Source organism: Portunus trituberculatus, chromosome 31 (genome assembly GCF_017591435.1).
Source record: "Portunus trituberculatus isolate SZX2019 chromosome 31, ASM1759143v1, whole genome shotgun sequence".
NCBI lineage: Eukaryota > Metazoa > Arthropoda > Malacostraca > Decapoda > Portunidae > Portunus > Portunus trituberculatus.
In genome coordinates this window covers 14,412,281-14,435,490 of record NC_059285.1, presented here as the reverse complement: position 1 = coordinate 14,435,490, position 23,210 = coordinate 14,412,281, and the positions used below count along the sequence as shown (strand labels likewise).

The window sequence follows — 23,210 nt, the reverse complement described above, 5'->3', positions numbered from 1 at the left end:
TTGAATAAAAGTAATCCTATAGGGCAGATTCATTGTCTTTTTTTTTTTCAATGGAAGGAAAGAGACAGGCATGCAGACACAGGGGTTATGTTATAGTTAATGCGCGTGTTAACAGTGAGGAACCAGCAGGATTCACATTACTTAATTAATACCTAATTATATCACATTACTACGAACATAAGTATAGGACAAGTTGTATTACCTATCTATACAGTAATATCAATACTACTATGATGGCAAACTTTCTTTTTCAAGTAATATGCTAGTTAATAAGGCGACTGTGGCTACGCAAAGACAGACAACGGCACCACGGTGCTTCCCACCCTCCCACTCCCAGACAGATAAGTGCCGCCAGGTGCAAGGTATTTACTTTGTTTTAGGGTAATTGGAGCACTATCAGGGTAACATTATTTCATTTCAGGGTAATGTTATTTCATCCCCGTACATATTATGATAATGTTTCTTGCATGTATATACATATAGATATCTTTGATAAACAGATTTATGATAAGCAGGATCATTTTAAAGCAAACAGGGTAATGTTAAGAGTGTATTTAGGGTAAAGTTCGCAACTTGACCTGGCAGCAATGCTCTAGATTAGAACGTGCTCCAGTAAACCAGTACTCCTCAGTCTTTCGGGAAGGGAGGACGTGTGTGAGTTACCAGGTACTGCCACATTTAAAAGCCTCCGGTTGTTTTGACACGAGATTGTAAGTGTGTTTTAGCGATTCTAGTGACATATTAACAAGATTTGTACACTCAAACGGCTCTAATTGAAGTGACTCATACGGGATTTCGCTAGTGTTGTTAAGGTTCTGTGACAATAAACTTATCAAATCAAATAACAAGACTGCGTTGGTGTTTCCACGTCTCCAATTCATCTTATTACTGGACAAAGCCACGAAACCGAACCACAGAAGCAGGACTACGTTATCAAAGTGAGTGAGTATTTAAGGCGAGCCACAGCCAAAGGATAACTAGAGATAAACCATCAAATGTTTTTATGCGAGGTAGAGAGGGGGATCCACCCTACCCCAGACCCCATCGCATCTTGGATCCCTCAGTTTTTAGCCATTCCAGCCTTATCTCTCAGTATTATACGCCTGGCTTGCCACAACATGCAGCTGCGTTACTAAGCTTTCATATCAACTATTGGGATGCACCCGCCATGGCCAGATTTAAGTTTGATGAGGTTTAAGTGGTGGGTGGTCTGCCCTCCACTTCCCCGCCGCCATCTTGGATATGCCTACCCCTGCCAGCCCAGTATGCAGGATTATTTTCTTTAAATTCTGGGCAGTTTGTTTGGGCTGAATAGTAAGATTTGATGCTTTCTATAAGTATTTGGTTATGTTTGAAGTGTTTTCCGTTCGTGTGTGGAGCGCAGCATGTTGTTGGCGTTGTTTTTGTGTTAAATAAGGCTGTTTTTTTGGCGCCAAATTTTCAGGACCATCTTGGGATTTTTTTTTTTTTTTTTTTTTTACGATATCAAGTTGTTTGTTTTCAAAAAATAGTTGATGTGTTTGAAAGTGTTTTGCTGTCCTGGTCAGTGGAAATAGTGGAGTGTAGAATTATTTTCTAACGGTGTTAATGTTCCAATAATAGTTATGTTGGTACCCCTGTGAATTACTTATTTCTTGCTATAACTCTCAAAAGTGTTGTAAAATACTGTTTATATTCTTTAAAGTGTGTTTTGTTTCTTTGAAGTGAGAATGGGCGGATATTTCTTTTTTTTTAAGGCTGGACAGAGTTCCAACATTTTATTTATAGTTCTTTTAAAATATCTTTAATATTACTGGAGTTTGGAATCTCTTTATATTTTTGGTATTTGTTAAAATATGTGCCAAGTCAGAATATGTAAACCATTCGGGTCTGACGGCATTTTTTCGTAAGGTGATTTTCAAAATGATTTGCGTAACGTATATAATACCGCCAGGCCAAGCCAGGGGTGTGACGTCATCAGACCACCTGGACAGGCCATGACGTCATCGGCCCACTGGGCGGGGCCGTGACTACTCTGGCGGGAGCCTCCCAGATGTCTTCCTTTCCTGGCTCTCTTCGTCCATATCTAACATGATTTACTGTGTGTGTGTGTGTTCCTCTGACCTTCGTTGTATAGATGGTAATGGTGATGGTTGTGTGTGTGTGTGTGTTCCTCTGACCTTTGTTGTATAGATAAATGGTAATAGGCCATGAGACGAGACCCTAAAATGTCCTTAGAAAAGGATTTTTGTAGCGCACATCTGGTAACTAAAAAACTCTTCCTGTTTTTCATGAAGATGAACATAGTGAACACATATCAGCTTGTTACCACAAACAACACTTGCACGTTTTCGAGAAAAATGACTTTATTGAAATTTAATGAAAAGTCATTGCTAAGGGGCGTAGCTGCATAGCAACCACCCATTTTGCAGTGCATACAGTTTGTAAAATCACATTTTATATATATATATATATATATATATATATATATATATATATATATATATATATATATATATATATATATATATATATATATATATATATATATATATATATATATATATATATATATATATATATATACATCAATATGATTCTTTTCATGCAGAGAACTGAGAAAATTAGCATAATTTATACAAAATGTCAAATTAACCCCTTCCCACCAGCTACATGACAAAACATAAAACAGTTCTGACAACATCCAGATTAGTTGCATCTTAAAAAGACCTGCTCTATTTCCTCATTTAGGTTACACTATAGATTAGGTGAAAATTTTGTAATTTGAAATTTGTAGCAGCAGTTCAGATTGATTAAAGGAACATTGATATTATATTTTGATCTGAAAAAGTGCAAAGCCTGAAATCGCATTTAAGAGTTTGGACGCATGCTTCAATTTGCAAAATAATTTTTCACATTTACCATTTGTAAGGAATGTCTAGTCATCTGATTCAACCTCACTTTCATCAGAATCTATCCCTTCATCCCTCAAATCCTGATCATCAGAGAAATGTTCCTCCTCTACCGGGGCATCTTTGTTTTCGCAATCAGTGCAAGAGCAAAACTCTATGCAACTTAGATTGTTCTTGAAACAAGTGCATGATTTGGTATGGCACTTATTCTTCTTGCACTTGCAGTTTGCCAGCTCAAGAACTGAATTTGGGGCTGGGAGTAGATCCATCCATTTAACCTGGAGGACACCATCACCAATTGTCCATCCATGGCTGTTTGGCGGCAGGATGCTTGGATTGGGTTTGAGGCAGCGGTGATAAATGCCTGCTTGATAATTCGCCCTGAGAAGATGTTTCTCCAAAGAATCTTTGTTGGGTGGCAGAGTGTCATCCATGTGTTTGCCTGTTTTAAAAATAGCTGCCCTGGCATCATTCACATGTTTCAGATCTTGCCCATACAGTGAGCAAACAAATTCCTCTGATCCTCATCAACCTCAAACGTCCTCCCAACTTGGGAAAAGAAATCAACAAATTTGGGTTCCCCCAACATCAGTTTGATGGGCCTCACTTTCCCTTTCTCATGAAAGGAGGAGACACTGTCACAACCTGTGAAGGCATGTAGTCCTATCAAGGCCAATGGGGCCGAAGGATGAATTTCGCTCAGATAGGAGTGTATGGCACGAACATCCAATATCCGCCTACTATTGCCAGTTCCCGTGTCAAATCACAGACAGCAATCCAAATCCATGAACTTTGCGATGCACAGAATCAGTACATCTGTGTCAGGGGACTGAATTACTATGGAGTTTGCAGTCTCCTTGGCAAACTTCGCATGAAGTAGAAGGCTGGTGTCTGCCTCTTCATGAGAGCATTTCAGCTCTTCAACTTCTGCAATTGCGGGGGAGGATGAGGTGCCAGCAAAACAGATTTTGTGGCAGGTGTCTGAATGGCCAATGAAAAGAGTAAAGGAGTGTTCCCGGCCATCTTGTACTTATGATTTGATGAAGAACTCCATGAGAAGCTCCTTATTTTTCCCGGAGGACAAGTATTTCTTCCACTGAGCTGGTACATTTTGACCCTCAGAAAAGATCTGAGTGGCCCTTAACTGAGAAGCAGACTGAACCTTGGCCCTGCGGTCCCTCTCTGCATTCTTGATACTGACTGTTGGGTACTGATCTGTAACAAGATGTACTGTGTTTGCAGAGCTCTCCCTGGCAATTTTTCCCACCTTCTTCAGGTACAGGGTGGCAAGTTCCCCAAAGGTCTTTGGAATCTCTCTGAGGCTGATGCTCTGAAGGATGGCCATCGCATCAAGGATCCAAACTGAATTGGGTGAGACACTCCTGGCAACAGATGATGGGGTTTTCTCCTCCAGGTGATGCAGCAGTTTTGCCTTTTGCGTCTTCATGAGACCACCATCTGGATAGGCTAGAGCCAAGGGTATGGGTTCCAGGGTGTAGACCAGTAACTCTTCAATCTTGATACCCCTTTCTCTTCCTATAATTACTAGGCGTGCCATCAGATTCCTCTCTGACTTGAGAACTGTATCTTTCCCACTAGTTTTAGTCTTTTTGATCTTGCCAACATCTGAGAAGGACTTTAACTTCAGGTTTTTGATGGCATCATGGAACCCTTTCTTGTCTGTTAGAAGCCGGTCCTGACAGAACTCTATGAAACAAAGCTCTCCTTTCTCTGAAGCAGACAGGATATCCTTGGCAATGGCATCAGGGACCACTACTCCAGAGACAATATGGACTAGATCCTTGGAATCATAGGTAAAGGGGTTGATGAATCCCTTCATGCACTCAATGATTCGGCAGATGGCAGCTTCTTCCCTCTTGGAATGGGCAACATCTAGATCCTTTCGTGTCCGTGGACACCCATCCCAGCATATTCGAAACAAGATCTTGTTATTGCTGCCTCTCTGGATGAGACAGAATCCATCTTTGAGATGCACCCTTGTTAAGAGTGAATCCCACCATTCCACCTTTTGTCTTTGTATCTCTGTTGCATGTCTGTTCAATGGTCATGTCACATGCAACTTGTGAAAACCCATAGCGCTCTTGTCTCAGCACCACGAAGTCTCCATTCATGAACATCTGGTGGACATCTGGGTGGCTGGTCTGGAGGGCTGTCATTTCAAGATAATAGATTGGTAGGTAGCGAGCATAGTTGGTGCGGCTAGTGACAAACATCCAAATCTTTTCAAGTGGTAACAAGCTGAAATTACCTATCAATAGGTAAAGAAAATTTAAAAGTAATTTGCCAGTAGTTACCAGATGTGCGCTACAAACCTCTGGCAAAAAAAAAAAATGGTCAAGGCTTAATGTGACATTTTTCTGTAAATTATACTAATCTTTCTCAGTTCTCTGCATGAAAGAATCAAAATATATATATATATATATATATATATATATATATATATATATATATATATATATATATATATATATATATAGTAGTATATATATAAATATATATACAATATGATAAAATAAATATATATATATATATATATATATATATATATATATATATATATATATATATATATATATATATATATATATATGTATATATATAAACAAATGTGATTTTACAAACTGCATTAACTGCAAAATGGGTGGTTGCTATGCAGCTACGCCCCTTAGCAACGACTTCCGATTAAATTTCAATAAAGTAATTTTTCTTAAAAACGTGCAAGTGTTGTTTGTGGTAACAAGCTGAAATGTGTTCACTATGTTCATCTTCATATAAAACAGGAAGAGTTTTTTAGTTACCAGATGTGCGCTACAAAAATGAAAAATAAATGGTCACGTCTCATGGCCTATAATGGTGATGTGTGTTTGTGTGTATGTATGTATGTCTTCCTCTGACCTTCGTTGTATAGATAGATGGTAATGGTGATGTGTGTGTGTGTGTGTGTCTTCCTCTGACCTTCCTTCGTTGTATAGATAGATGGTAATGGTGATGTGTGTGTGTGTCTTCCTCTGACCTTCGTTGTATAGATGGTAATGGTGATAATTGTGTGTCTGTCTGTCTGTGTGTGTGTGTGTGTGTGTGTGTGTGTTCCTCTGACCTTCGTTGTATAGATAGATAGTAATGGTGATGTCTGTGTGTGTGTGTCTGTCTGTCTGTGTGTGCGTGTCTTTTCCTCTGACCTTCGTTGTATAGATAGATGGTAATGGTGATGTGTGTGTGTGTTTCACTGTTTGATCTGCTGCAATCTCTGACGAGACAGCCAGACGTTACCCTACGGAACGAGCTCAGAGCTCATTGTTTCCGATCTTCGGATAGGCCTGAGACCAGGCACACACCACACACCGGGACAACAAGGTCACAACTCCTCGATTTACATCCCGTACCTACTCACTGCTAGGTGAACAGGGGCTACACGTGAAAGGAGAGACACCCAAATATCTCCACCCGGCCGGGGAATCGAACCCCGGTCCTCTGGCTTGTGAAGCCAGCGCTCTAACCACTGAGCTACCGGGTGTGTGTGTGTGTGTGTGTGTGTGTTGACCTGTATTCATTAGACATGACACACAAGGCTATACTTTGTGTGTGTGTGTGTGTGTGTGTGTGTGTGTGTGTGTGTGTGTGTGTGTGTGTGTGTGTGTGTGTGTTGACCTTTATTCATTAGACATAACACATAAGGCTATACTTTGTGTGTGTGTGTGTGTGTGTGTGTTGACCTGTATTCATTAGACATAACACATGAGGCTATACTGTGTGTGTGTGTGTGTGTGTGTGTGTGTGTGTGTGTGTGTGTGTGTGTGTGTGTGTGTGTGTGTGTGTGTGTTGACCTGTATTCATTAAACATAGCACATAAGGCGATACTGTGTGTGTGTGTGTGTGTGTGTGTGTGTGTGTGTGTGTGTGTGTGTGTGTGTGTGTGTGTGTGTGTGTGCTGAGGGGAAGACAAGGTAGGCACTGGCTCCATCACTCGTGGCTCCAGCCTACCCTGGCTCCCTCCACTCTGAATCACTTCTGCAGCGCCTCCACTACTTTCAAAAGACTATACGACTACGGCAACACACACGATCTTTTTCATGTTACGGCCTAGTGCCATATTCTTGAATATAACGGTGAGCTGACCAACAGGTGAGATATGAGTGTAACACGTGATGAGATGAAGGTAATGGTGGCCACAGGAAGAAGAAGAGGAGTTGTTTACATGTGACGTCACCAAGACACGAGGCATGAGGTGTGGAGGTGTCAGCCGTGCGTGCTGCTTGTGACTCCTGTGTGTTCGTACCTGTTACGTGCTTACTTCTTAGAAAACAGCACGTCACAGTCCCTCACCACCACCAAGGTACGTGTGTGTGGCAGAGGCGCGGCGTCCTAGCTGTGGTGTGTGTCCCTGTGCGTGGCTGCTGTAGCTGTACCGCTCTTGTGTGATTTATCAGGACACCAGTGCACTGCAGCCTCACTATTCCAAGACAGGTGTGTGTGTGTTCGGTAGTGAAGGTGAGTCTGAGTTAAGAATAATCCTCAATCTTTGGTCAGCCGTTGCCTAACACAGGCCCCAGGAGCTCTTCCTCCTCCTACTGGCTGCAGGGGTAGAGGACCTAAACTATTCCTGCACTGGTACATTTCAGTTCTTTCAGCAGCCCTGCCTCCCTCTGCTGACCTTTGTAGTGACTCAACTCACCTGATTGATCCATGTGGTTGGCTATCTCTTGTTGCTATGGTTAGACAGTCAGGAAAGTAACATATGAAAAAATAAAGATAGCCCAATTCTGCAGGCATGCCAGTTCATAAAGGAACAGAAGGTTAATTCTAAGGGAAAAAGACTTGAGTTGTGTACTGTAAGCATGTCAGTTTGTTAGTCACTTTATAATGTTGTTTGGAAATAATAAAAACAAATTAAAAGAATTACATAGATTAATAATGTAGGGTGTGTGAAAAGGAATAAGAACTTGTTTTGCAAGTAAAGCATTATTTTCTTCCCTCAGGCACCTGCGTCCTGCCAGCAGTCAGTGCTGAATGGCCACTGGTGGGTGTTGGCGAGGCAGGCTGGATGCTGAGGGGTGCTGGCAGGTGCACCCGCCATGGATTATCAGAAGGTTCATGATATGTTCTGCAATTTCAATCAAAAGTACTTCTGGGGAAAATTAGGCCAAGTGAAACTCAACTGGAGTAAGAATATGACTTTGTGAGTAATGCACAGTGTCACATTGTTGATGTAATCATAAAGGCTTTCTTTGAGTACATATTTACATTTATTTATATTCTATTTATATTATTCAATTCAGATAGTAATAAGCAATGAGAAGTCAGCAGAATAGAGAGATGTACTGTACAATGAAAAAAGAAATTGACATGTGAAGAACAAGATGCAAGAAGGGGAAAAGAGTAGACAGCTGCAGATAGTAATGGTACAGTGAAGCTTTGATAGATGAAAAGTATGGCGGTATACATAAGGTGAGAGATGAAAAGCTCTATTCGATACCTTGACCTTTGTTGAGCTTAATTCATTCCGTTACAAAGCTCATAACTCAATTTACTTGTATCTTAAGGGCTGTATTTTTACTTCATCATTTCCTTACATGTTATGGTTGAAAAATAAGATGTAACACCCTTGCCTATATTACAGCAATGTAAGTCTTCAGGTGCACAAATGAATGAAATTTCAAGAAAGTCTATGGGATGCCTCACATTTGCATGTTAGATGCAATTTTTTTTTTTTTTTTTTTTTTTTTTAGAAAAACATCATCTTACATGGTGTCCAGGTGAAACAAATGAAAATTTAACTTCACTTTGCATTGCTGAGAAGAGTCAAGAACCTACCAGGATGATGCTGAGAAATGCACCAACCTGGCAACACTGTTCATGGGCAGTGGTGATCTTGTCTCCAGAGAGGTAAACAAGGGCAGCCCACAGTGTCTTGACTCATTGTGATTCATACAAGATCCAGCATGCAAGTCATGTTTCAAACAAAGGTTGTGTATCAAGCACATTTTTGTGTGTCTAAGCAGGGCATGTACCAGGTTGGGCTTACTCCAAAGTGGATGTGTGCTGAGGTACCACTGTATCTTATTTTCATTACTTTTACCATTCACTTCAACATTGCTAGTATTCTGTGCATTTAAAAGTAATTTCAATCACCTCACCCCTGTAACCAATCTATCCAGTCCTGTGTCCCTCCCTCCCTCCCTCCTCTGTAATCTGTGTGTGAGGTCCTCGGCACTGGTCGTCTGATGGTGGTGCCCTTGCAGGTGTGCTGGAAAGACCTACTGCAGGGAAAGGAGAGGGGTTTTTTCATGCTCCATCTACCTTAGTGAGGCACTCTTGTCCCAGCGGCCTGCCGACGACACTGTCAACACCTTACTTGTTAGTGAGAGAGAGAGAGAGAGAGAGAGAGAGAGAGAGAGGGGGTTAGGGACACGGCATTCAGGAGTACATGTGTGTGCGTGTGCTTGTGTGTCTTGTGATATATTAGGCATAAGCTTGAAGTCATCCCTAGACATCCATGAATTTAAGTTACTACGTACATTTTTACATAGTTATATGTATCTGCAGTATTACCTGTGAATATACTAAAAGTTGAAGAATTAAGTATCTGTGGATTTTCAGAAGCTTTTTCATGGCCATGAAACTTTTAGCTCATGAATATTGATAGCACTTATTGTGTGTGTGTGTGTGTGTGTGTGTGTGTGTGTGTGTGTGTGTGTGTGTGTGTGTTTGTGTTTATGTAAAAGAGAAGTCTTTGAGCTGATAAGTATTACTCAGAGTAATTTGTTATTAATGTATTATTGAGCATCCACAAGGTATAACACAAATTTGCACATATATTGCTAGAAATGAAAGTATATTATTCTAAAAAGAAAATGTTTTATACACATTTGCATTTTGAGGAGTTGTTTAGTCATGTTGCAAAATTCAAGTATGGCTGGGTGACATACAATGGCCTGGCTGGACCCATGGCAGGATGTCTGTTGGTAAAGTTAAAAATGATTCAGTCTGGATTTATTTAAAATTTTGACTTATTATACCAATAAACATTACACTGATAGTTTCAATATACACAATTAATAATGAGTAAAATAATATACTACACGCCATCATAGCTGCCTGGGTGAGCAAATCAGCTGATCGCCAGTCAGTCACTTGGTTTCCCACTGAGACAGTGAGAGTGGACACACACAGATTATATTGCATAGATTGAGAGAAAAAACTGCTAGCAATGCCATTCCCTCACAGTCATGTGGAGTGTGTGGACTGTGTGTTTCTCTGCCATGGAAGCCTTCCCAGCATTTGTGAACATGTCACCCACCAACACGACTTTCTTACCACAGCTAAACAAGGCTTCATGATGCATGTGTACACAGAACATTCTCTATTTAGAGTAACTTGCATTTTCACCTACAGCCATATTTGCAGAAATTTGTCACATAACTTACTTTGTTGAGCATGGATGGAACTACATTGCTTTTTAATATTGCCACAGCATGAGATGATCCATGCATATTTGTTTCTGATGGAGGGTCGCAACCACAAGATGGGCCACGGGCCACAGTTCAGGGAGCACATGACTCGCATCAACAAGCTTCACGGCTCAAAGATCACTGTGAGTGGTGTGTGTAGAGAAAATGTGCTGTCACTCAAGCTTGTATTCATAAACAGTTTGAGCATTATTTTGAAAGGCCACTCAGGTAGTTGGTTTGGATTTTTTACTATGATTTTTCCTATTTATGGATCAAAATACTTTCCAACTATCATTGGAATCTTGCAGAACCTCTATTATATCCACTAAGAGTATTCAATGTGAGGTGCTGAAATGTTTTTAGAATAACACAAACCTGGGTTGCCAAAAAAAGGTTTGATTGCTTTGATTTTGGTGAGTGCACTGCTCCAAGGCAGGGCAATAAACATGCAGGGTGTGTCTGGCTAACCTTTAACACTTTATTGAATCTGCTGGAATTATTGCTAACATAAATAGGTATTAAAAAGAGAACAGTGACAAGATTCTATAAAAAGAGTTTATTAGTTAGCAGAATAACTTCTATAGCCTGTGGTATTGTATAGCATGACATGATAATAGTTAATGTGTTTTTTGTTTCACCCTATTTTCTGATTTGCATGATTACTTTTTACCACATGCAGAGTGACAATTAGGAAAGTAGTTCAGTCAAATTCAAATGAAAAATTGAGAGGACTTGATATCAAATGCAACCAGCCAGTTATATGTTGCATGTGTAGTATGAAAGGGGAAGACCGAAGGAATGATGGGATGCAGAAGGAATTAAGGTGTAGTACTTGTGAACAAAATCAATTTGGAATGGTGAAGAACAGGAAAATTTTTTATTTTTTATTTGATGCATATGTATGAACTAAATGTCATTTGTAGGAGCTACTTGTAAGGCATTTGGTTGTGATTGGCTATCATGGTCTATCCAGAGAGGCACATTTTTTATAACACTTTCCATTGTTTAGAGGAGCTATGGTGATCTCATGGGACCACTACCCCATGGATGAATTGGGAAAGCTGTGTTGGCTTAAGAAAATCGTATGACATTACAGAGTCATTGCCGAGGAAACCTTGGGAGGAACTTAAGAGACTGGAAACACTCCCATTATTGATGAAGACTGTGACATGACCTGTATCCATCATTCATCTGTTACATTCTCATACACCATCACTGTATCCATGTTGCATACTTGTGCCTTTACTCATTGAGATATCTTTTGTGAGTATTTATGCATTGTAAATTTTTTTTAATATTTTTCTTTTTATCCATTTTGTACTCAAATGTGAGATTTTTTTGTCTGATAAGTTTTCTTTCTCTCCACATCCACTGCTGCCACCACAGTTGTACCTTACCTTCATTTAAAACATCATAGAATAACTCACAAATTTATCTAGAAGCTATATAAATTCAGCCATGAGATATTTTTTCATCTTATGCTACTTTGAGACTGCCATCATCTGACCAGGTCCAGTCTGTCTAAATGTACGCCTGCCTTTCTTCATGGTGATTGTGACGGACAGAAGCAGAACATGACACAGGATGTGGAATGCATTGAAGGATGAGATATAAAAAAAAAAAAAATCATGTGTTTTTTAATAGAAGAGTTATAGACATTTTAAGACTGAACCCTACAAGCCTAGTTCAGGCACTACATACAAGATGTTAGTACAGAAACATGATACAGTATTTGTTGCTGTAGTGCACAGTTGTACTTCAGTTCTTTATTTGAATGCGAAGGTGTTATCAGATATTTCAGTTAAATAGCCAAGGTGTCAGTGTTAGTTATGGTCAGTAGTTTCAATAATCTACACTGATTAAGTCATCTATATTGTTTCTTATTATATTATATTTCCTTTCCTCTTTATTTTTAAATTGATGGTGATTTCATATGCATGATAACTTCTCTGAAGTGTCATCTTGTTTTTACAGTTACTTGTTTTATAACAAATTTGAAAAATTTATAAATTGGCTTACATTTCTCAAATTATTGAAGATGTATAATGTTTTATTGTGTTTACTGAGACTGTTCTGTGACTTCCTTATAGTATACATGTATATGTTAAAGCATCTGCCATGGTATTCTAATGAACAACTTACTTCTCCCAGGTGTTTCACAACTTCCACAAGGAGGTAGACAAGTTTCGGGTCCACGTGTACCGCTGTGACGGCCCGTGTACCAAGAAGCGGCCATACTTTGGTGTCCTGCGCCGTGCCATTACCCGACCCCCCGGCCCCATGGACAAGTGGTGGGCAAAGCATAGCCAGGAATGTGGGGGAACATTTCACAAGGTGGAAGGTCCCGATGTTTCTCCCAACACTTCACAGACCACACCCAAGCCAGCAAGAGCAAGCCCAGCATTCTCAGCAGGCACGCCGTCCCCCAAGTACACACCTTCCCCAAGACCAATGATCTCACCTGCAGCACGGTCCAGTGGAGCCACAGCAAGGGGCACCACAAGTGACACCACAAAATTCATAGCAAGTGGTGTGAGGAAAAGAATTGCCTTTAGCCAAGAGAAAAAAACAGATGATTCAACCTTTGGTGAAGACCAAGTGGTACAAAAGATAAAGGAGCGTCATGCACACACTAAAAGCTCCATCCTGCTGTCCAAGGAAGAGACAAGGATGATATGGCGGGGACCCAGCCCTGAGCGGGGAACATTGGTAGAGGGTCGAGTGAACTACAATTACAGAATGAAGTCTGGCTTTAAATTTAACATTCATAAATATTTAGAGAGATATAGAGCTGTCAAGAATGCAGAGACAAGACTATCTCAGAAGAATAGAGTATCCCAGAGGCCCCATGCCTCCCATGATGCCCATAAATTGGCAAGGCTTCAATCTCCAGAGGCTCATACATCAAGAGGAACAGAAGTTGCCAAGGCGTCTGAAGTATCCTTTGATAGGAAATGCACTACAGACCCTAAGACTGCACCTCCTGTGACATGTTGGAACTGTGGGGTTAATGTCTTGGTGCCTGAGGGGGTGCAGCACTCACAAACATCAGAGAACAAAGACGTTGTTTGTGACACTAAAATTACTCAACAAGGAAGTAAAAAAGAGTTGCTGGATAACATCTCTCCAAAATTGGTTCCGTGCCCTTCCTGTGGAGGTGAAACTCCAGAAAATGAGCTCAATAGTCACCTGGATGAATGCCTATTGCCATTCACTGATGACTTTTAGTACAGACTGTTCATGATATGTGGTCTGTTTGCAATCACTTGGTGTTCATTCTGTGAGGTTCACACTGTGTACAATCACTTGGTGTTCATTCTGTGAGGTTCATACTGTGTGCAATCACTTGGTATTCATTCTGTGAGGTTCACACAGCAGTGCCATAAGTTGTGGTCAAGTAGTCATCTCATGGAAGTGGAGAACTCATGGCTGTAGACTTTGAATCTCTCTAGAAGGTAACTTTTTTCTGCAGCTGTAATTGGCTAAATATTACCCATGTGTTTGCTGCCAAGCCTCTCCCTGTCAGTGTATGCTGGGGGCATCAGGGAAGTGGCACGAGCCTTTACCGTGTCAGTCAGCATCAAGGGTGACTGGATGGAACAGATTCAGGTATGTTTTTAAGATCCAATGTTAGATCATTTAGGTAATAGTTTGTTTTATTTTATATTTAACATGATATGCAAGTTGTTCAAGTTTGCAAATTTGTATATACCATTCACATGTCAGATTTTATTGTTAATCTGTGATATAATTAATCTAACAGTATCAGGTTTGAACTGAAGTCATGGTAAAAACACTTCCCATTTAATAAATTATGATTTGGGTTTCCATTATTTGAGTACAAGGTTTTATTACAAACCTTCTTGTCTTGCAGTTAGTATGAGTGGAACATAATTTCATCTGGTAAATTAATTTGGAGGAATATTCTAATACAGTTTAGTGTGTTTGTACATCATGTGTGGGTAAAGGAGTGCATTGTGCTCTGTAGGAGATGATTTGCTTACATGATGGGAGAGAGATATTTAAAAAAATAAAGGAGAAATATTTTAAGACTTTTGATACAAGAGAAAGACAGAATGGTGTGAGGAGGTAGACGTGTGCAAGGATGGGATTTCAGAAAAGAAGCTAGGAAAGATTTTTGCTGTGGTCATGACCTTGAAGTTGAAGTTTCAAGGGACATGTCAGAACAAACTACCTCCATATGCAGAAGTCAAGTGTCTGGTGCAGATCCAGTACATCCTGGAGCTTGTGTCTTGATGCCACACTGCACTGCTCTGCTGCTGGGGGTGGCAATTCAAAATGTACATAGGTTGTTGTATGTATTTCATGAATTGTACCTGTATTTTAAGACTCATTCATTATCTTTAATTTGGATATTAATTTGGAGTATTTTCAAAGGCCACAAAGTTCTTAAATGGTCCAGAATTCTTATTAGAAATTGTCAGGATCTAAAAAACACACTTGAAATCCCAATAACATTTTCTATAACAGCCTACTAACAAGTCAAGAAAACATAAGCATGTTTGGGAATATTAACCCAAGTCCCAGTGTGTTGTTCCTGTAGTGATGCTGCTTGTGATGTCTCTTGTGGCCTGTTGGTCCTGTTCAGTGCTCACCACCCCACCACTTACCACACTGAACAAGAATGGTGACTCCCACAATCCCACAGCCTTGCCCCTTTCTAGCTGGGATAAGCAAAGTTACAGTTTTAATAACATTTTATATTCTAGTCAAAATCTAGTCAAATAAACAATGCAAATTTTATTATCTTCGGTTAGTTTTGGGTATATGATACAAACTTGCCCTGCCCGGCCACCCCACCCCCCCATCCTTGGCCGGGCGTGGGTCACAAAGCATTTTTACACAAATTGTGCAAATCTATGCTACGTGTTCCATAAAAACTTTACAATTTGTTATAATCCATTTTGCTGTCTTTACGGCTGTGAGAACCATGCAGACAGCCCCTTCACTCCCTGCTGGGTGGTGGTGCTGCCCTGGAGTGGGTGTGGCTGTCCCACCCACCCACCCACCATCCTTACCCACTATCTTGATTTTCTCCACCAACCAGACCAGCTCACTAGTACCACTTCCCAAAAATTGTCATCCCATGCTTTGGCTTCATAGTACTCCCACTTCCTCCCTTCCCCTGCCGTATGGATCTAGGAAAAATGCACTCTATCTTCTGGGCAGTGCACCACCAGTCTGCCCACCAATAGTCACTGTCCTGTTAACACTGGGGCCAGGTGGCACAGTGGTGGAGGCTGCAACTTGTGACCCAAGTGCCATTCTGCAGGAGAGATAGTGCCCCCTTGTAATCCCAGAAGAGCTAAAAAAATTTCGCTGTTTAGGTTATATAAGTCTTATCACCTTTCTCTTATTCTTACTTCAGTTCCATTATCCACTTTTCATCCAACATCCATGTCTTTCTTTCATCCCTCCACCCACATGTCCATCATGATGATTTCATAATACTTTTATTTTTTAACGTCCGTCCATTCAGCACATCATCACAATTCAGTTATCCAGTTACTAGCCAATGCTTCCAACCAATTGATACTCTACCTCTAGCCATCCACTCATGACTACTCATCCAGATTCTGACCCAAGCCACATTGCCACACCCACTTAGGCCAGCCCCAGCCCCCCAGTACTGGGTGGAGATGAGCCTCACCCTCTTAAAATCTCAGACCGAGAGCACCCTTAGTCCATGGCCCTGCCCGCCCCACCCCTACAGGCCCCGGAAGAACACAAGCTGGGAAGAAACTGGGTCACTCCTAAAGATAATGATAGTAATAAATAAAATAACAATGACAATTTTTTCCTTAGGTAATATATAATCTGGTATTTTGCTGATAGATGCATTTGAGCAGTGATCCTTTATGAGTATCTGGAAAATATACAAATAGCTAATATTTTCATTCTTTCTTATTTTATGAATAATTTGATTATGTAAAGCATCTGAGAAGAGATTTCCTGTCTTGCTAAAATCTTGGGATGAGGAACATCCTCACTTTTCCTAAAACAGCAACATATCTGGATGACTAGCTAACTGTAAATAATTATAAATGCTCTTACCACAACCAATAGAAGTTCCAGTTAATAAAATTAACTTGAAATTGACTGAACCATTACTTTTGTATTGTAGGCATTACTTGACATAACTAAATGAAATCAAAACATATCATCATATGATAAATCTGTACAGCCATAAAAGTTTCTCCATCTCACTGTGTACAGAACAGATCATTGTGGCAAGTCTTTTCTCGCATCTATTTTGCTCTTTCATTTCATCACACTCACTATACAACACACTACACACCCTCTACCACACCACAGTCATCACACCACACCCTTCACCACACTCATCACACCACTTGGCTAACTCACTATATCACACAAAAGCCCCTTACAACTTTTCTTTTATCATCACACAGATCAGTGGTGAGGTTGTGAAGCATATCAGCAAGGCAAGCTGGGGCGGGGCAGGGTGGGGTGGGGTGGGGCAGCTTGTCTTCTAGAGGGGCACTTTGGTAGGTTAAAAAAGATGTATATATAAACACTGCTACACAAAAATTCAGGCTCGTCACTGAGGCGGCGCATCTGTCACTGTCATATATATATATTTACTGGGCCAAGTTTGCAACGGCTGGGTATCACGGCACTATGTACAGCACGAAACCTATTTCTTTGGCACCACAGACCAGAACAAAACCACGCCACCTAACTTGTGTGGCCTCAGTCCGAGAAGGAAGAGTTATGGTGGGCAAGGTTGGTGGGAGTAGCCGCACTGAAGGTGGAGTTGTGCCTAGTCTTCCGTGAGCCGTCCTCCCGCCCACTGACCGCCTTCTTAGCTTCATTCAATGCCTGTGTCTTATCAAAGTCTATCTGGGTGTAACCTCCTTTGCACACACCCTGGGGTGAGCCAGACCCAGAAGGACTGGTTTGAGCCACCATGGAGGAGTCAGAGCCACGGTTTATCTGTAGAATGATGTAGTGAATTTGTGCATGAGGGTCAGTGTCTGTGGTGGTGGTAGTACCCGAGTGGGAGGAACCAGAGCCTGGCGCTGTTGGCTGGCGCGGCGGCACCATCGGCACCCCCGATGGTTCTTTCTGCTCCATGTTGACGTACACGTGTCTGCTATCTGGAATCACGTTGACGTACACTTGGTTGGGCGGGCAGGGTGTAGGGAGGTGGGCACGGGGCCGGCGCCCTGGGTGTGTCAGGGGCCAGGATGGACAGCTGGACAAGTCAAAGTGATTATTACAGGTTGGAGTGGAGAGTGAGTCCCTGGTGTCATGCACAGGGGTAGGTGGGGGGTCCTCTGCCCCAACCAGTCCATCGTAGCTGTTGTCGTACAATGGTGGTGGAGGGTGGCCCAAAGGAGTAGGAGGTGAGACAGGTGAGGGTATGGCCACCACCGGCCTGTACATGCTTGTCCCATAACCCACATCTGGAGTAACAGGAGTAACAGTCCCACCCACTCCAATGTTGCTTGCCCCGTGGGAGGGCCCCACGTTATTGGGGATTCGGGAGTGGGGAAGGCGCTGTGGGAGGGGCTCCAAGTAGCCCTCAAAGTCATGATTCCCTGGTGCAGGGTCCTCATGGGGCACCAGTATCCCCTGGGTGGACACGGAAGGCACAGCGGGCGGCATGGGTACCACCATCCCCATGTCCCGAGAGCCTGCATCCTCTGTGATGTTCTGAATCTGCAGCTGCAGCATGTTGAACAGCGCCTCTGCCCGCCGACACTTGAAGGAGTAGACGCCTGGCCCAGTGGGACAGCGTCGCCCACTCTCAAATCTGAACAGTTCAGCATCAAAGCCATAGCGGCGGAGACCACGGAGGGGCCAGTGAGTGGCCGCCTTGCCCCGCTGATACAGTACAAGGTCGGACTCTGTCACCTCCAGCTTGGCTGGGCTAAGGCGATGGCCCATCTCATCTAAAGTGACCACCTGGAAGATGTTGGCGTGGCGGTCGTTGATGTCCGGCTTGCTGGGCACACACCCCATGCTCCTGCCTGAAACAACACTCCTCATTAGTGCTACACTCACTAACACAATACCATTCCCCTCATCCAAAATGTCTCTCAACCTACTTCTAGAAAAGTATACATATAAAGTTGACTGTAGAAATGTAAATTCTATAATTAACATTTACCAATTTAATATCTGCAAGTGTAAATTCCATATCTTCTACTTGTACATAATAATGTTGTGTGTGTGTGTGTGTGTGTGTGTGTGTGTGTGTGTGTGTGTGTGTGTGTGTGTGTGTGTGTGTGTGTGTGTGTGTGTGTAATTCACTGTTTGATCTGCTGCAGTCTATGACGAGACAGCCAGACATTACCCTACGGAACGAGCTCAGAGCTCATTATTTCCGATCTTGGGATAGGTCTGAGACCAGGCACACACCACACACTGGGACAACAAGGTCACAACTCCTCGATTTACATCCCGTACCTACTTACTGCTAGGTGAACAGGGGCTACACGTGAAAGGAGACACACCCAAATATCTCCACCCGGCCGGGGAATCAAACCCCGGTCATCTGGCTTGTGAAGCCAGCGCTCTAACCACTGAGCTACCGGGCCATGTGTGTGTGTGTGTGTGTGTGTGTGTGTGTGTGTGTGTGTGTGTGTGTGTGTGTGTGTGTGTGTGTGTGTGTGTGTGCCATTCCATTCACCAATGGATGTCTGCTGGTCACCCCAACATTTGTTCCCTACAGAGAAAGCTAAGACATCATCACACTGACTGATCTTTAGGTAGGACTAAGACCTTTCATACACCACACACTGGGTTACATCATGTAGTGCCTACTTGCTGTTATGTGATCATGGGCAATACAGCCATGCTATGCTAATTCATCTCTGCTGTGCTCTTTTAACATTTAATGGTACCAATGATGCTGCTGCAAGTGACAGTTTTCCCAACTATAGGTATAATAGTGTGGTGTATATAAATATTCCCTAGGCAAGCATTAGTAAATCAATCCTTATAACCTGAATTACCTTCTGTTTGCATCTCTCCCTCTTTCCCTCAGCCTAGAATAGAGCATACAGCATGCTTAGACACACAAGTATGGTATTAAAGACAAAACACACACACACACACACACACACACACACACACACACACACACACACACACACACACACACACACACACTGACATTTTGATAAGTTAATGAGAGAAAACACACACTGACATTTTCTCGAGACACACACACACACACACACACACACACACACACACACACACACACACACACACACACACACACACACACATTGGAGAGACTACAAAAATTGGCTACAAGAATGGTCCCAGAACTTGAAGGGATGACATATGAGAAAGAGACTAAAGGCTATGGATCTTCCAACATTGGAGCAGAGAAGGGAGAGAGGGGATCTCATACAAGTTTATAAATTGATCAACGGAATGGACCAAGTGGACAATGAGTATCTGATCCTGAGAGAAGAATATGCCAGTCGAAGAACAAGATCGCATAGTAAGAAGCTGAGGAAGGGAAGATGTGTAAGAGATTAAAAAGTATAGTTTCCCGCAAAGATGTGGAACAGTTTGAATGAAGAAGTAGTGTCTGCAACGAGTGTGCATAGTTTTAAAGAAAGATTGGATAAGTGTAGATATGGAGACGCCACACGAGCACAAAGCCCAGGCCCTGTAAAACTACAACTAGGTAACACACACACACACACACACACACACACACACACACCACAAAAGCTGGCATTTTCATGAGTAGATAAATACATGAAATATTATGTTGAGAGAGAGAGAGAGAGAGAGATGCAGTTTCCAAGAAAACAAACCACCACCACCTAACAAAACACATTACCTCAAGTCACCACCACAGTCGTTGAAAAAAAAAAAAAAAAAATTAGAGAGAGGCCAATTGAGCAAAGGAAAGAAAATGAAGGCTGATAAGGGATGGGAAGGGGGGCCCTACTCTAAACCAACACTATCTGAGAGTCGTGTGTGAGGGTGGGGGAGGGAGATAAGATAGTGAGGGAAGGGGGGCAGGAAGGAGAGGGGAAAGAGAGAGGGGTAGAGTCGTGTATGGTGGGATCATGTTTGGTCATGTCTCACCCCATTTCCTCTTGTATTGTCTTCCTGTGTGTGTGTGTGTGTGTGTGTGTGTGTGTGTGTGTGTGTGTGTGTGTGTGTGTGTGTGTGTCAAGAAGTGAGGATAACTGCGCTGTCATTTAATTTTCTTGTCTAGATTCACGAGAGAGAGAGAGAGAGAGAGAGAGAGAGAGATCTGGTGAGGACGCTATAGTGTGTGTGTGTGTGTGTGTGTGTGTGTGTGTGTGTGTGTGTGTCAAAATACCATAACCAACCAACTAAACAAACAAACCAGGAAAACAACAAAATTCAACGCGAAAGGAAAAAAAAATATAAATAAATAAATAAAACATCGATTTAAACTAGCAGTAAGAAATCCTCTCCCTTCCTTTAGCATAAACTCCTCCCCCTCCTTCCTCCATCCGCTTCTTCCTTCCCTCCATCCCTCCCTCTCTCTGTCCCTCCCTCATTCCTCCTCCCCTCTCCCCCTCGCTTCTCCATGCACCTGGCTGCGACTTCCGCCCCGGTAACCCTATCAAACCACACCTTGTTCCTCTGTTCTCCCACGCCACACCTTCCAACACACCTGTCTCTCTCTCTCTCTCTCTCTCTCTCTCTCTCTCTCTCTCACACACACACACACACACACACACCTGTCTCCATGCCTCCTCCCTCCTCCATATCACATACCAGTTCTTCACGTCTCACCCATACCTTCAAATGACACCTCAAGGCCTTTTCATATTGTGCACCTACTACTTTCCCTCCTCCCTCTCCGTCATAATCCTCCTTAATCTCTCTCTCTCTCTCTCTCTCTCTCTCTCTCTCTCTCTCTCTAAGCAATGAGTCAGTGTGTGGGTGGGTGGGTGGGTGGTTACTAGTTACGTTGTGTCTGTTTGCTTGTCTCCTAAAATGTTTGGGTAAATGCTTCTAATTCGTTTATTGTTGCACAATTTTAGCAGTCGCACTGAGACAGACCATGAGACAGCCGTGCAGACAAACAGCAACACAGATAAGAATAATGACAAGGATACCGATAAGGATAACACTCATTATAATGGTGAGATACCAAAAAAAGATTATCAAGGATGAGCTAATCTTAAACATGAACTAAGAGGAAAAGAATTTAGATGAAGGGAAGAGATAGGAGGGGCGTGAAGGGAGGAAGGGTGGAGGCAAAGAGGATGGGAAGGAGGGTGTGAAGATGGGTGGGTGAGCAATAATTACGATAATCTGTCTAACCAACACTCCAAACACCACAACTACCACCAACAACAAACTATAACTGCTTCCCCCAACACTGACAATGGTAACCTTGTCTAGTGACAACACAAGCATCCTCTAACAATGCTGTCACTGTCACCACTAAGCACAGATCAGTTACAATTACCATTCCTGCTGTACTAAAACCATCACCACCACCACCACCACCACCATACTGACACCACAATGCCAACACCAGCACCATCACTTCTCAACATCAATCCAGTTCACTTGCATCATGTTTCCAGACATTTGTCCCTATTTTCTGGCTAACTCCTATCTTTTAGGGATGTTGCAGTTTAAGTGGGCCTTTTTTTCATATTTTGTTGTCCTTGATAATCTTCCCTCTTGCATATATATATATATATATATATATATATATATATATATATATATATATATATATATATATATATATATATATAAAATTGTTTCACCACTAACATTACAACATTTTCTTTCTAAGCTCCATACTACATACTCAAATAGCTGTAGTTATGGCAGTTACCCTCACCATAACCACACACACAAACCAAACACTACACATTCCTTAGGTACTACATTTGTAAGGAAGGCTCTAGGAAAATTTATCCCCATTGCCACACCTGAAACACCAACTGCATATTTCTATCTTCTTATTTGCTTACAAACTATCACCATCACCACCACCACAACCACCACTACTACTTCTACTACTACTACTACTACTACTACTACTACTACTACTACTACTACTACTACTACTACTACTACTATTACTACTACTACTACTACTACTACTACTACTACTACTATACTTCTGTAAACAAGCTCTAATAAAACTAGTCAAGTGCCTGAAATGACACACACACACACACACACACACACACACACACACACACACACACACACACACACACACACACAAGGCATATAAACATTAAATGGCAATGCAATAAAAATAATAAATAAAAAAATAATAAACAAAACAACATGCATGCGTTCATACAAACACAAATGAACAAATAGATGAACAAATGAGTACGTGAGAGTGGGTATACATGAGTGACGAGTGTTTGGCATGAGGCAGAGATGGGCAGTGAGTAGCAAGTAATGAGGGCGGGGCATCACTCACCTGGACCTCACATTGGGGTGGTGCCGGGCAGCCTGCACACCGTGGGACAAACGCTGAGTGATGTGTGAAGGAGGAGGAGGAGGCGGGGCGTGTTTATGGTGGTAGCTGAGGCGAGTGGCAAAGGCGTCGGTGAGGCTGTGGTGTCGTCACTCAGAGTGGCTGATGTCAGTCTGCGGTGGCGTCTCTGACTCACTGCGGGAGTTCGCCTAATGCCCAAGGCCATGGCGAGACCGAGAGGAGCCTGCGGCGACGGTGCTGGGCGGCGGCGGCGGCGATGTAGAGCGGCTCGCGAGGGGAGAAGGCCCGTCCCTGCCACCTCCGCCATCACAACAACACGGTAGGGGGCCGCCTCTCCCCTCACTGCTCCCGTCCGGCCAATGGTCCTGCCCCCGC

At 42.3% G+C, this 23,210-nt stretch overlaps 2 protein-coding genes across 6 annotated transcripts; one reads left to right on the top strand and one right to left on the bottom strand.

The window, feature by feature from the left end:
* The first annotated feature begins 7,046 nt into the window (after positions 1 to 7,046).
* On the top strand, positions 7,047 to 14,198 carry LOC123511264 (DNA-dependent metalloprotease SPRTN-like). Of its 5 annotated transcripts, none has more exons than XM_045267003.1 (5): positions 7,048 to 7,245; positions 7,889 to 8,088; positions 9,152 to 9,266; positions 10,384 to 10,503; positions 12,512 to 14,198. In XM_045267003.1, exons 2-5 carry the CDS (start codon positions 7,985 to 7,987, stop codon positions 13,586 to 13,588), a joined length of 1,416 nt encoding a protein of 471 aa, XP_045122938.1. In that variant the 5' UTR covers positions 7,048 to 7,245; positions 7,889 to 7,984; the 3' UTR covers positions 13,589 to 14,198. The 5 variants fall into 5 exon arrangements, with proteins under 5 accessions (XP_045122941.1, XP_045122938.1, XP_045122939.1 ...); XM_045267004.1 differs by having other exon boundaries at positions 7,239 to 7,376; XM_045267006.1 differs by lacking the exon at positions 10,384 to 10,503 and having other exon boundaries at positions 7,047 to 7,245.
* Positions 14,199 to 15,066: 868 nt separating this feature from the next.
* On the bottom strand, positions 15,067 to 22,957 carry LOC123511265 (formin-like protein 13). The gene is made up of 2 exons (XM_045267007.1): positions 22,818 to 22,957; positions 15,067 to 18,378 (listed from the first exon to the last, which is right to left on the bottom strand). Exon 2 carries the CDS (start codon positions 18,368 to 18,370, stop codon positions 17,096 to 17,098), a length of 1,275 nt encoding a protein of 424 aa, XP_045122942.1. The 5' UTR covers positions 18,371 to 18,378; positions 22,818 to 22,957; the 3' UTR covers positions 15,067 to 17,095.
* Between the last annotated feature and the right edge of the window lie 253 nt (positions 22,958 to 23,210).

Coding starts and splice junctions, on each gene's coding strand:
- LOC123511264 (XM_045267003.1), top strand. CDS start 7,985: ATGGATTATCAGAAGGTTCATGATATGTTCTGCAATTTCAATCAAAAG. Junction 8,089..9,151: donor TGGAGTAAGAATATGACTTT/GTGAGTAATGCA, acceptor GTGCCCTTGCAG/GTGTGCTGGAAAGACCTACT. Junction 9,267..10,383: donor ACACTGTCAACACCTTACTT/GTTAGTGAGAGA, acceptor ATATTGCCACAG/CATGAGATGATCCATGCATA.
- LOC123511265 (XM_045267007.1), bottom strand. CDS start 18,370: ATGGGGTGTGTGCCCAGCAAGCCGGACATCAACGACCGCCACGCCAAC.